At 41.9% G+C, this 14790-nt stretch overlaps 1 protein-coding gene across 1 annotated transcript in view; it reads left to right on the forward strand.

Moving 5' to 3' along the window:
- The window catches only part of LOC308291861 (vitamin D3 receptor A), a 110091-nt gene that overhangs the window by 77367 nt on the left and 17934 nt on the right, over positions 1-14790 (forward strand). Inside the window, exons 4-6 of the mRNA XM_080733993.1 lie at positions 2473-2657; positions 5835-5934; positions 7996-8173. Of these exons, the coding sequence (XP_080590119.1) occupies positions 2473-2657; positions 5835-5934; positions 7996-8173 (463 nt within the window). The remainder of the gene's footprint in view (positions 1-2472; positions 2658-5834; positions 5935-7995; positions 8174-14790) is intronic.

Below are 14790 nucleotides of genomic sequence, written 5' to 3' on the forward strand. Positions count from 1 at the left end.
TGATTGGCTGAACCGGAGGTAGGGAGAGCTCCATTGTAGTCACTTGGACCGTGGCAGAGGTGCACCAAAACCTAACCCTAACCTTAACCCTAAACCTAACCCTAACCCTAACCTTAAACCCAACCCTAACCTTAACTCTAACCTTAACTTCAGTAACTTGCTAACCTGGTGAAATGCTAACCTGTCGACCCTGACGAAAACGAGCGCTCCATCCCCCAACTTACCCTAGAGAACATAAACTGGCTTCCCGTGGTCAGCGGGTTAAGCGTGTACGATCACACACTCCATTTCCCGGGGAACGACGAGGTGTGTCCGCTGCTGTCGCACTGTGATTAACCCATTTAGGCCTGAACACATCATGACGCAATATTTTATGCTTTAACTATTGAAAAATAGCAGATCTACAAGCTCACAGCGCGGCACCGAGTGCCGCGCTGCGAGCTTGTAGATCTGCTATTTTTGAAAAATCGTGAAAATTAGAATTTTGACCCGATTCTATAAGTGTCTTTTGAATCCTTCTAAGATTTTTGGAAAAAAACCTATGTTTATATGTCAGCAATCTGGCCAGCCATCGTCAAAGAAAAGGTCCTTTTCACTTATCTGGAGCTCAGTTAATCTGTTCTTGAGAGACTACTATGTCAGTGGTTCTCAAACCTTTTCATGTGAAGGACCCCCAAAATGATATTTATTTGGCCACGGACCCGCATCTCAAAATATCTAGTTCCAGGGACCCCCCAGAAGCAAAATTCGAGTTACAAACGTTCGCTCTAAAAATACATATATTCAAAGATTTGCACACATTTTCACGACCTTTTTTCAAAAATAGCAGATCTACAAGCTCGCAGCGCGGCACTCGGTGCCGCGCTGTGAGCTTGTATATCTGCTATTTTTCAACAGTTAAAGCAGTCAATAATTCTAACCCTAAATGGGTTAACTGGCTGTCATCCATGGCTTTGTGCCGCGCCGCTATCATGTTACTGTGAGGCTGCTGAGACACCTTGTCATGCAGATCAGCCAGTGCTGTATTCACTGGATGATTCCTTTGTGTGTGTGTGTGTGTGTGTGTGTGTGTGTGTGTGTGTGTGTGTGTGTGTGTGTGTGTGTGTGTGTGTGTGTGTGTGTGTGTGTGTGTGTGTGTGCGCGTGCGCGTGTGTGCTTTCGCTAAATTACACTAGGCATCGAAATAAAATGTTAATTGTACTTTGCACATGTATGCTTATTTGGCACAGGCACAGGCGCACACACACACACACACACACACACACACACACACACACACACACACACACACACTTTATATTATGTGTGTTCCAGGGTTGATTGAATTATTCATATTTGCACAGCATATGCACTTTAATCATTTGCACAGCACTATGTGCACTCGAGGAAACGCAGTCATGATTTTAATTGGTTTATTGAAAATGGTTAGACATAAGTTGGTTTTCCCAGCCGGCTGAGATGACCACTCAGTCAGCCCGGACAGCGCCACCACCTGGGGAAACAAGGAGATGTTTGGTCATGATGGTTCTCAACCTTTTCAGTCCGCAGCCCCCAAAATAATCATATTTTAACTGGGGACCGTAACTGAGCACTAAGAGTTAGGGTTAGGCTAACCCTAACCCATTACATTTTGTTTAACACGGTTCTATTGTGAAAATAGTAGATCTACATGCTCACAGCGCGAGGCGTTGTGAGCATGTAGATCAGCTATTTTCACAATGTCTGCCTCTAATGTTTGAGTATTTGGCCAATGGTTAAGTTGTCATTTTAGAGGTTTTAAAAAGTCCTGAATTTGTCACTTTAAATGTGCAGATACCCACTATACACTTAAACTTTATGTTGGTTTGTTTACTATTGAGTCAGAAAACAATGTTGCAATCATCTGGGGACCCCCCAAAATAATTTAGGGACCCCCCTGGGTATTTTTGGTTTCTTCCTCTGAGTCAAAAGTCCTGATCGAAAAGCACTGTTTTAATTACATAAAATCATCCCCTCCCCTAGCTTTTACCATACACCCAACACTGTGGGTTAACTGTGGTTCTCAAACTTTTTCATGTCAAGGACCCCAAAAAGTACACACATCTCAAAACATGTTGTTCCAGGGACCCCCCCAGAAGCAAATATTTGGGTTACAAACATTTGCTTTTAAAAAGATAATATTAAACAAAATCAAGTTTTTAAAGCGTTAACCCATTCAGAACGGGTACACAATTTGTGTTTCATTATTTTATGCTTTAACTATTGAAAAATAGCAGATATACAAGCTCACAGCGCGGCACCGAGTGCCGCGCTGCAAGCTTGTAGATCTGCTATTTTTGAAAAATCGTGAAAATTAGAATTTTGACCTGATTCTATAAGTGTCTTTTGAATCCTTCTAATTCTAGGCCTAAATGGGTTAAATAGTCCTAGGCCTAAACGGGTTGCTATTTCATGAGTTATTGACTGAACTCTCCTCTCTCCCCGTTCTTGCAGTCATCCTGACGGACGAGGAGGTGCAGAGGAAGAAGGACATGATCATGAAGAGGAAGGAGGAGGAGGCGGCGCGGGAGGCCATGAAGCCCCGCCTGGACGACGATCAGTCTCAGATCATCTCCTGCCTGGTGGAGGCGCACCACAAGACCTACGACGACTCCTACTCCGACTTCACGCGCTTCAGGGTCCGTTGGAGACGCTCTCTATACACTCCCCGTTTTAGTTAGGGTGGCCGAGGGTCCCTTATAGCAGGGGTTTTCAAAGTGGGTGACGGGGCACCCTGGGGTGCCGCGAGATAATTTGATGATATTTGGAATTTATTTTGGACACTTTTTTTTTTGAAGTACAAAGTTATTTTCAGTCAGTTCTAACCAAAATGGCTATTATCTCAACGTTATCTTACACAACATAATCACTAAAATATCGTCACTGTCGGGCAGAAACCTCGTATTTCCAAGTTTCAAATGTGTACGTCTTTTGGTAAAGCAAAGCCCTGCTTCATCATACAAGACTGTCGCACAAAACTAGTGAAAACAGCCGATCTACAAGCACATCGCGAGGCGTTGTGTGCTTGTAGATCTGCTGTTTTCACTAGTTTAGTAATTTTTTTAGATGATAAATACAAAATGAACGGTTCTGGACATACAAGGTTTCCAACCGACAATGACGATATGCTATAAATATAAGGTGCTGGGAGTGAAAATTATAATGCAGGGGTGCCTTGGATTAAAAAAAATATATTTATGGGGTGTCCTGAGACAAAAAAGTTTGGGAACCCCTGAACATTTCATATCACCATTATTGTGACCTAAGGGCTGACTGAAACAGCAGGGACTGACACAATATGGCCATATATGGGCATACTAATATTGATGACATTAGTCCATATATGGGCATAAAAGGGGCAAGGACGGAATTCATTTTCAAGTGTGACTCGCGTTGCGGTTGGTTGTTTAAGTCAACCAACTCAACTCTGGACTTTACATGGAATAATAGAATAATAATTCCTATATAATCAAAGGGCTGCAGCAGCTGCAGGGAGGCTGTTAATTAATGGCTTAGTGAAAATAATGACAATAAGCATTCCTACTGTTTGAATACTGTACACATGCACCCTTGGAGCAAAAATAAGGATACAAAGGAAAGAAAATGTTTTTCAACTTTCCACTTTCCCTGGTGGGAGTCGACTTGTGCAATAAAGTCGACTGAGTCGACTTGTCGACTTTTTGGTTAATGCCCTAATTCAAAGTCTTGAAAAAAAAGCATTTGAAAAGATATATTCAAAGATTTTCTCAAATTTTCACGACTTTTCAAAAATAGCAAATCTACAAGCTCGCAGCGCGCTGTGAGCTTGTATATCTGCTATTTTTCAATAGTTAAGCATTCAATAATTCTAGGCCAGCATCGGACCCCAACAATCTGGCATCAGTCAGTCAGGCCCCAGTCTCTACGGCGCCTCTGGAATCAACGTATATGACTACAGGTTGAATCAACGTATATGACAACAGGTTGAATCAACGTATATGACTACAGGTTGAATCAACGTATATGACTACAGGTTGAATCAATGTATATGACTACAGGTTGAATCAACGTATATGACTACAGGTTGAATCAACGTATATGACTACAGGTTGAATCAACGTATATGACTACAGGTTGAATCAACGTATATGACTACAGGTTGAATCAACGTATATGACTACAGGTTGAATCAACGTATATGACTACAGGTTGACACTGGAAAACACGCAGCAGCTGAAAAACGCAAAAAAACACTGGAGTAGTAGGGACAGGAGGGCGGGCTTTAACAGCTGTGTTTTACATATTTCTTCTTTTTTTTTTCATGGCTTTGGAACAAAGCCTTTAGAAGTTATTTACAATGAATTTTAAGATGTCACTCGATACCATACGTTATTGAGTGGATGTCTGTAGACTCCGCTGCCAGGCAGCTGTGGTTTTTCATTTTGCCTTTGAAGATGAGCCGTTGTAGCGTTCAGTCAGCTAGCTTGTTGTTATGTCGCGGGAGGGGGAAACCTGAATCTCAAACCACCTATAGGCCTGCAGCGTGGTGTAACGCACGTTATATTATCCTGTTTAGTCCGGGAACGCGTTATTACTAAAACCATTATTTTATGCTTTAACTATTGAAAAATAGCAGATATACAGTACAAGCTCACAACGCCGCACCAAGTGCCGCGCTGCGAACCTGTATATCTGCTATTTTTGAGAAATCTTGAACGTTAGTCTTTGAATACTTTTGACACGATTCAGTGTCTTCTAAACCCCTCTAAAAAAAACGCATGTTTCTACGTCAGTTGTTCTCAAACTTCTTCATGTCAAGGAACCCCTAGGCCAAGGGGTTCCCAAACTTGTTGGGCTCAAGGCACCCCTATAAATGTATCTTTCATCCGAGGCACCCCTACATTATATTCATAATTTTCACTCCCAGCACACTATATTTATAGCATATTTTAGCGATTATGTTGCAAGGAAAACGTTGAGATAGACATTTTGGATAGAACTGACTTAAAATAACGTTGTATTTCAAGTTTAAATGATATTTTTAAGTGTCCAAATAAATTCCATCATTATCATTATCGCGCCACCCCTGGACTGCTGTCACGGCACCCCAGGGTGCCCCGTCACCCACTTTGAAAACCCCTGCCCTAGGCCACGACCCCCGTCTAAAAATATTATGTATCAGGCAAATATTTGAGTTACAAATGTTCACTTTTAAAAAGATATATTCAAAGACTTGCAAAAAAAAAGAAAAGAAATCATGACTTTTCAAAAATAGCAGATCTACAAGGTCACAGCGCGGCACCGAGTGCCGCGCTGTGACCTTGTACATCTGCTATTTTTCAATAGTTCCTAATGGGTTATACATATTATACACACACTCGCCAGCCTTAAAATCTCAATACATCACAGCGCAGGCAAAGTCCAGTTTATTTCCTACTAAGCTAAAGGGAGGAAGTTCCTGTGATCCGGGAATTGCTCATACTAACCGAGCTTGAGGCGGCAATAAAAAAAGAACACGAAAAATCAAACGTACATATAAAAGCCAAATGTTTTTGTCAAGCTGGGATACATACAGAGAGTGGACCAGCCTGCAAAACAGCCAGCCGAACATGCCAAAGCTAATTTGAAGAACATTACTCTGTCCGGCAGATTATGACCCACTATAACTTTGTTTGATGAGTGCTACTATAAAACCTTGTGTTTGCGTGCTTGCGTGTGTGTGTGTGTGTGTGTGTGTGTGTGTGTGTGTGTGTGTGTGTGTGTGTGTGTGTGTGTGTGTGTGTGTGTGTGTGTGTGTGTGTGTGTGTGTGTGTGTGTGTGTGTGTGTGTGTCTACAGCCTCCGGTGCGAGAGGGCCCGGTAACGCGCAGTGCCAGTCGCGCAGCGTCGCTTCACTCTCTCTCGGACGCCTCCTCGGACTCCTTCAACCACTCGCCTGGTGAGACGCGCACGCACACACACACACACACACACACACTAGCGCACGTGCTCGCATGGCGGAAAAAATGTTTTATACTAATACTGCTGTGTAGAAATACTCTGTCACAAGTAATAGTCCGGAATTCAAAATGTACTCGAGTAAATGTATGAAAGTGTTGGCGCCAAAATGTACTTAAAGTACCAAAAGTAAAAGTACAAAATGTTTGAAAATAGCAGATCTACAAGCTCACAACGGCTATTTTCAAATGGCCTAGATGTAAAACAGGGCTAAAGTGATTAATGTATGTTTTATAATATAATCATTTATGTCTGCAAAGTAGTTTTCAAATAACTGTAGTGGAGTAAAAGTACAATATTTGGATCCAAGATGTAGTGGAGTAGGAGTAAAAGTACTGAAAACTGGAAATACTACCTCAAAAGTGTACTTAAGTACAGTACTTACGTACAGCATTTTGAGTACCGCACGTTTAACACTAGCAACACTGTTAACACTATACCGATACTTAACAGTAACAACACCCACTACTTAAAGCTAACAACCCTCCCCGCCGACTCCCTAAGTACTAGATACTGGACACCTACACAGAGAGCCCACACTGTTCCTTCAGGAACTAGTAAGACTCCCTAATCGGGAGATAAGCGACCGCCACGTCACATACACAAACTTTAGAAGGCAATCGTATCCAATCAGGAGGGAATATGGGAAATGGGACAGATCCATGTTGATGACATGACTTACTGTCTACCGCTTTGGGTGATTTTAGGGCAAAATCTGTAGGAGCAGTGTCCAAAAATGTGTTTTGCAAGAATCGGCCTCATGGTGGCGCTAGAAGAGGGCCATGTGATAAATGAGGGGTGGGGGTTGTGGTTTGGCCGCCAAGGATTGTGTGTGCAAAGTTTGGCATGGATAGGGGCAACGGTGGCGGAGATATGAGTAGGGGCAAAAGTGTGACGTGATGTGACGGACGGAGTTTGCAATAGAAAAAAGTACAGTTTCATGACAGTACAAATCCCTGGTACAAGGTCAACTAAAAGGAGATCCTAGAAAGCCGAGGCTTATTTCCACAGGAACCACACTTTAAGTATCTCATATAACATTGAAAGACAGACGGATAGAACATAGTACTTTATCTAGGATAATATCAGGTTTTGATAGTGACTGCGACCTGACGGTCGCAACAAAATTTTCTAGTTTCCTACACTAGTTGGTTTCGTAGATGGACAGATAGACCTTTATTAATTCCCACGGGGGAAATGAAATTGTCATCATCAGATAAGTTCCATCACAGTCATTTCCATCGGCAATCCATTCAATACATTTGTATCTCATATTGTGCAGGAGAAGTTAAGAAGCCTAAAGGCTTATAAAGAACTTCCCCTAATTTATAAAAACAGACATAAGTATACATATTTAAAAAAACTAAAAATATATACATTACGTTCAATAAACATGCTTAAATATAATCTACATACAATAAAGTACATGCATATATACTACAAACTATCTACAGACCTGTACACAACCAAATACACATTAATCTACTACATTTTAGCTATGAGCATTTTTTTGTAGTTGGCTTTAAAGACGTCTAATGGAGATCCTTTAAACCTTGGATCGGCGGCATTCCATAAATCAGCTCCTCTAAATCTTATTGAAAACTGCCTGAGGGAAGTACGGCAATAAGGTACATGAAGGTCTTTTGATTGCCGTGTGACATATGAATGAATATCAGCATTGAACGAAAAGAAACTATTAAAACCATTTGGTAGATTGCATTGATCATAGATACATTTCGTCGTTGTCGGGTGAAAACCTTGTATGTCCAAAACGATCGTTTTGCATTTATCATTTTAATAATGATTAAAACTAGTGACTACTTTTGTGCGACGGCCTTGTGTGATGAAGCAGGGCTTTGCTTTGCGAAAGAACGTACAAATTTGAAACTTGGAGATACAAGGTTTCCACCCGACAACGACGATTTACTCCTCTCCTCTCCTCTCCTCTCCTCTCCTCTCCTCTCCTCTCCTCTCCTCTCCTCTCCTCTCTTCTCCCATACAGAGTCGGTGGACACCAAGTTGAACTTCAGCAACCTGTTGATGATGTACCAGGACGGTGCAGGCAGCCCAGACTCCAGTGAGGAGGACACCAAGCTGTCCATGCTGCCCCACCTGGCCGACCTGGTCTCCTACAGCATCCAGAAGGTCATCGGCTTCGCCAAGATGATCCCGGGTTTCAGGTAAAACCACAACCACCCGTCCCAAAACAATACCAAACACAAGTCATGTTTCCATAACCGTATTCGAAAATAGGAAGCGAATTACCAGAAATGCGCATTAAGCGAATGTAGCATGTTTCCAATTGCGGGTGTCATTCGAATTAGCGACAGTCGCATGTGCCGACTCAGCGTGGTCCAGCTGAACACAGCGAAGCGCTCCTTGCCCACCACTGGTTCTGTCGGAGGTTGTCTTTGCACAAAAGAGCTACAGCTGGCAGCCTGGCACGTTGTGAAAACGAGAGGAATTTACACACGGTCCGTGTCACTCCATGTGTATAAACCGGTTTGTTTTGTGGGCTAACGCTATACAATAGACGTTAAGCGGCAGGGGAAAGTGTTTAACCTGGAGGACGATACGTCATAATTTATTCACATTTATTGGCTGACCCGTTTCCATTCACAAATGCGCATTTAGTTTATTCGATAAAGCCTCAAAATCCACCTCCTCCAAGCGGATAAAAGTTTGTGTGGATAATGAAAGTTTCTTCGAATTTTGAAGTGTTTCCATAAAAATATTTATGCGGATAACCCTTAATGTGCATTAAGAGGCTTTATGGAAACGCCACTACAGACTACCAGTGGTGAAAAAAGTACTCGCATGTTTTACTATATTTTGGCGATTCAGGGGTCTAGCATCGCTCCCATTGAAGAGGCCTGCCTCGTTCGAAAATCCGTACGGCGAATCAGCGTTGTGAATCAGTGTCTTGTGATCAGCATGGGTGGGGGTTTCCCAGAACTCATGTGCGTTTCCAAGTAAACAAGCACCGCCGCCGTACCGTACCGCGCATCGTGGTAAAATGTGGTAAATTGCGGTAAAATGCGATCGTATCGATGAAACACCAGTAGCAGGCATGTTATGTTGTGTTTGATTACTAGTTCGTAGTGCTCCTATTCTGCCTGTTTCTTTGGTTAGCAAGTAGCACTAGCAAGCAACAGGCTAGCCTCTAGCCAGCCACATAACAACACTACGTCATGTGTTGGTCAGACGGTGAACCAATCGCAGAAGACTGCCTCTTTTTTGGCAACGCCCATCCCTGCAATCGCCCTGGGGGGGAGCGACCTCAGACTGAATAATGGATTGAAACGAAATGTCAATTCAGGCTGAGTGTCAGGCTAACTTAAAGTACCAAAAGTAAAAGTGAGAAATGTTTGAAAATAGGCGATCTACAAGCTCACAACGCGTCGCATCAAACAGATTCAAGCGTAACAGCAAAAAAAAAAACATGGGTTGGGCTCTGACCCTCAACTCTGGGGTATGGATGAGAATCAAGAACCGGTTCTTGTTGAGAACTTATAGCATATAGCAGGGGTTCCCAAACGTTTTTGTCTCAGGGCACCCCATAAATATTTTTTTAATTCGAGGCACCCCTACATTATAATTTTCACTCCCAGCACCTTATATTTATAGCATATCGTCGTTATCGGGTGGAAACTGTTGTGGAATTCAGATCAATCAATAATCATGAGAAAATGAGGAGACAAGACAATTTATATTAGGTGGTGGTGGTTAAGTTTATATAACATGATATCATGGACAGAAGTACAGTTTAACACTCTGGACAGTGGTAAAAGAGTTCTGCCAAGAAGAATGGTCAAACACTAGAGTTATACTGTGGCTTCAAGGCCTCTGGGACGAGCTGTACCATAACAAGATAGGCTTTACCAAAACAATAGTTACTGAGGCCTTCTGAAGACTTCTCGACTCCGTCCTAACTATCAAGTATTAGTATCATCATACAGACCTAGATATTAATATAATCAATGAACACATGATCTACTCTATAACGTCACACATAATCAATCATGATAAACTATAATCTACTGCAAAACCTTGTATGTCCAAAACCGTTCCTTTTGTATTTATCATCTATAAAATGTACTAAACTAGTGAAAACAGCCGATCTACAAACACACAACGCCTCGCTATGCGAGGTGTTGTGTGCTTGTAGTTTTTTGCGACAGTCTTGTATGATGAAGCAGGGCTTTGCTTTACCAAAAGACGTACACATTTGAAACTTGGAGATACGAGGTTTCTGCCCGACAGTGACGATATGTTAGTGTGTGTTGCGAGATAACTTTTAAAATGATACTAAATGGTTCCAAATAAATTCCAAATATTATCAAATTATCAAGCGGCACCCCTTGACTGCCATCACGGCACCCCAGGGTGCCCCGTCACACTCTTTGAAAACCCCTGTTATATAGCACAATAGATGACCACTGGGGCTGTGTATGCTGTGTTCATCTATTCAGAGAAAAGAACATTTATGTTAAATGAACCCATTTGTACCCCCCCTTATCAATTCCCATCCCTACTCTGTTGTGAGTGAAATGTAATTCAAACCGAGGAGCGTCAGACCAATCTGCCCAGGGCTATTTCTTTTTTCTTTCTTAGCTGTGTCAGATTTGGCTAGTTTCCAGGCTAAGTATACTACACATTAGACACAACATCCATTCATACAGTAGAGACATTGTTGTTTTTTGCACTTTTGAATATAAAAGCACATTTTCATACATCCATGGCCCTTTTCCTACCAAAATAACTCTGGCTCCAGCACCGCTTCCGTTCAGGATTCTTGGAAATTCAGTCATCAATGTTACAGATTCCCAAATAAACCTTTAACTCTTATTTGAAAGAGAATTAATATCGTACGATATTCAAGCTGTCAATCGGCTATGAATGGATACTGTATGTCCAAAGTATCCAAGTGGATATGAGGTTGATTTGTGTTGGAAACGCACGTTTGCATAACTTGGATGATGATGATGATGAGGGACTGCTGTTTTTTGTCGGAAACACATTCATGACAGTCCTGTATAATGTATAGATAGCCCTAAATCATAACTCTTTAGAGGTCGCTTATATTGGGACGTTTACTCTCTACAAGAGTTATAAAGGTGAGTCAGAACACTCTTGCTGGTTGAGCCCTAACGTCCATTTTCGTCTCAAAACATGTACAAATCAATATATAAGGTGCTCACCGCATTGTCGAAACACTCTTCTACCGTCCCGTCCACTAGTCGGCATGTGTTAGTCCATATGTTTCTAATAAATCAATGTTTACTCAAACTTCTCAGTCTCATCGCTTTCCCTGTTGTTGGGTGAAAATGGACGAAAATACCACGTGACGTTGATCGCCGTCGCTATTCGCTCATACTAGGACATGACGTTTTTGTATGCGGAAGTATTCCAACGTTCTGTAGTTCTGACGGCGGAAGCATTCCGACGAGGAAACGCGAGTATCTGAGAAGTTTGAGTAAACCTTAATTTATTGGAAACATATGGACTAACACATGCCAACGAGTGGGCTCATCGGTAGATAGAAAACTGTTTCAACGATGCGGTGAGCACTTTATTGATTTGTACATGTTTTGAGCCTAAAATGGACGTTAGGGCTCACCCAGCAAGAGCGTTCTGACTCCCCTTTATAACTCTTGTAGAGAGTAAACGTCCCAATATAAGCGACCTCTAAAGAGTTATGATTTATGGCTAATTTATACACAATATACTCACACTTTCATTTGACCCAAGAGGAAATGAGGATGACTGACCTGTTGGCCAGAGACATTTCTTTGTTGTAACAGAACAACGATACATTGAGCTATTTAGGCCTAGAATTATTGAATGCTTTAACTATTGAAAAATAGCAGATATACAAGCTCACAGCGCAGTAATGAAAATTTGAGCAAATCTTTGAATATATCTTTTTAAAAGTGAACATTTGTAACTCAAATATTTGCTTTCTGGGTGGTCCCTGGAACAGCATATTTTGAGATGGAGGTCCGTGGCCAAATACATATCATTTTGGAGGTTGACATGAAAACGTTTGAGAGCCACTGACATAGAAACATATTTTTTTCAAAAAAAAAAGAAAAAAACGAAGGATTTAGAAGACATTAGAATCGGGTCAAAACTATTCAAAGACACGAATGTTCACGATAAAAAAAAAATAGCAGATCTACAAGCTCGCAGCGCGGCACTCGGTGCCGCGCTGTGAGCTTGTATATCTGCTATTTTTCAATAGTTAAAGCATAAAATAATTGTTAAAGTACCCCGGTCTAAATGGCTTCAAGAACAACAATACAGCGGCTCACCACACTACTTTATTCCCTGAGTGGTCAATTACAAGGATAATGAATAGGGCTCGACCCAGCCCCGACCCCGATAGCCAGTTGGTTAATAAAATATGAAGGCCATAATTTGCGGTAAATGCTAGGCAACAACGTTGTCCCAGATTGATCCGCCCGACTGTTGAATATTCTATTCATGTAATTTGACAACGGGAAATTGAAAATGACATTTCATGGTGACAAATTATTTTGGTTAGAGTGGACTTTACGCCAGTGTAACTCAGGTGAATCTTACATGGTGCAATGAAACTAATAGAGAAAGATGCTTGCAACAAAGCAGAAAGCCTGCTGCACTCCAATTTAGATAATGTATTTTCGGCGTTATAACACTGACGAAGACCTACAAGGTCGAAACGCGTCCGTTTTCCACTGTCCAGTGAGGTAAATAAAAGCTTTTAAAAGGAGATTCCTTGAGTGCTGGCAACTTCTTCATTATTGCAATGCAACTAAGACACATCTTTAGCTATCAAACTAACTAGACAACAGTTTATTTATTTATGATTTTTCGCTTGCTTTCGCCGTTGTTTATATCACACCTGCATCTTCCAACCTGTAGCATATTGATGGAATTTGACACCCACCGTGCTTCCCAGTTCAGGGCAAGAAAAGAATATTATGTTTTAGTTCCAGTTTAGTTTAGTTCAGTTTCTGTGTGTGTGTGTGTGTGTGTGTGTGTGTGTGTGTGTGTGTGTGTTGCTTTTTTGATACACTCGGACTGAAAGACCTACAAAAAGCACTCTCCCGTTGGTGCATGCGTCACTGCAGGCAGACACAAGAATGGAACCAGGAGGCCGCTAACAATACACAAATCGATGTGACCTTGTTGTTGTGCTATACAGAGATGTGTTATTGTGCTATACAGAGATTTGTTCTGCGTGACGCATTCCGGGAGAGATGCGCAGTCACGCGTACGCAGCATAGAGAGAACATAAACATGAGAACGTGAATGTAAACATAATAAATATGTGAACAGTATCAAGCACATACATGGACACACTCTCTCTCTCTCTCACACACACACACACACACACACACACACACACACACACACACACACACACACACACACACACACACACACACACACACACACACACATGCAAACATCGTTTGCATAACTTGGATGATGATGAGGAGCTGCTGCTTTACAACGTAAACACATTCATGACGGATTATAGTCTTGTATAATGTATATGACACACACACACACACACACACACACACACACACACGTCGTTGTTTTTTATCCCGACGTGTTGCGGCGCTAAGAGATGCTATTAGCGCTAACAAACAAACAAGCTCTTCTGAGAATGCAGCAGAACAACCACGCTCTCACAGGATGTAAACGCACAAATGTATGCACACACACATACGGCACGTAATCTTCAAAAGTGGAAGGAAAACAGTAACATGCATCTTTGTGGCATGCATGTGTCCTTTCCTTCAACATGAAATGGACTAGCGCAGTGGTTCTCAACCTGTGGGTCGGGACCCTCCTGCCCAAATTTTTTTGGGGGGGGTCCCCGGATGATTAGCTTAATGTGAAACGCTGTTTTCTCACTCAAAAGTCAAAAGTACAGTAAACAAACCGACATAAAGTTTAAGTACATTTCTAAAGTGACAATTTTACAGACTTCTCAAATTCTCAAATTTTAGAGGCAGAAATTGTGAAAATAGCCGATATACATGCTCACAACGCCTCGCAACAATAGAACCATGTTATACAAAATTAAATGCCTCAACTCTTTAAAAAAAACTCTTGTGCAGCATGACAGCCTGTCGCGGGTTCGAGTCCCCGTTCCTTGATGACCTTTGTTGTGTATCACTCACCGCCTCTCTCTCTCCGTTTCCTGTCATTCTCTACCATATCGTCGTAGTCGGGTGGAAACCTTGTATCTCCAAGTTTCACATTTGTGCGTTCTTTCGCAAAGCAAAGCCCTGCTTCATCATACAAGGCTGTCGCACAAAAGTAGCGAAAACAGCAGATCTACAAGCACACAACGCCTCGCGCCGCGAGGCGTTGTGTGCTTGTAGATCTGCTGTTTTCACTAGGTTTTCACCTGACAGCAACGATATAATATTAATAGGCAGACAAACCCCCAAAATAAAACACATAAACGGACATATGTGAAGAAATCTAAAAGAATCCCCTTGCACTTTTAGTTTTCTATTTACATCCATTCGTCTTTTCCGCTGACCTCTTCAGGTATCCAAAGTTGTAGGACATTTGAAGCAGAGCCCAGACTGTGGTGAATGCAGGGAATGGAATCCCCCCGTTGAACTGAAAATAGCCAAAAGCATATGTAATCCACAGGGCTGGGATATAGTAGGAGTGTTAGCCAATCAGGAGAGGCCACAGGATAAACATGGGAAATTGGAGGTGACGACGCAACGAAGTGAGCAGACAAAACCGGAACTGGATCATTATGACTTGGAGCTGAAATATG

The sequence above is a fragment of the Nannobrachium achirus genome, assembly GCF_963921795.1.
Source record: "Nannobrachium achirus genome assembly, chromosome: 9".
In the NCBI taxonomy this organism is placed as follows: Eukaryota; Metazoa; Chordata; class Actinopteri; order Myctophiformes; family Myctophidae; genus Nannobrachium; species Nannobrachium achirus.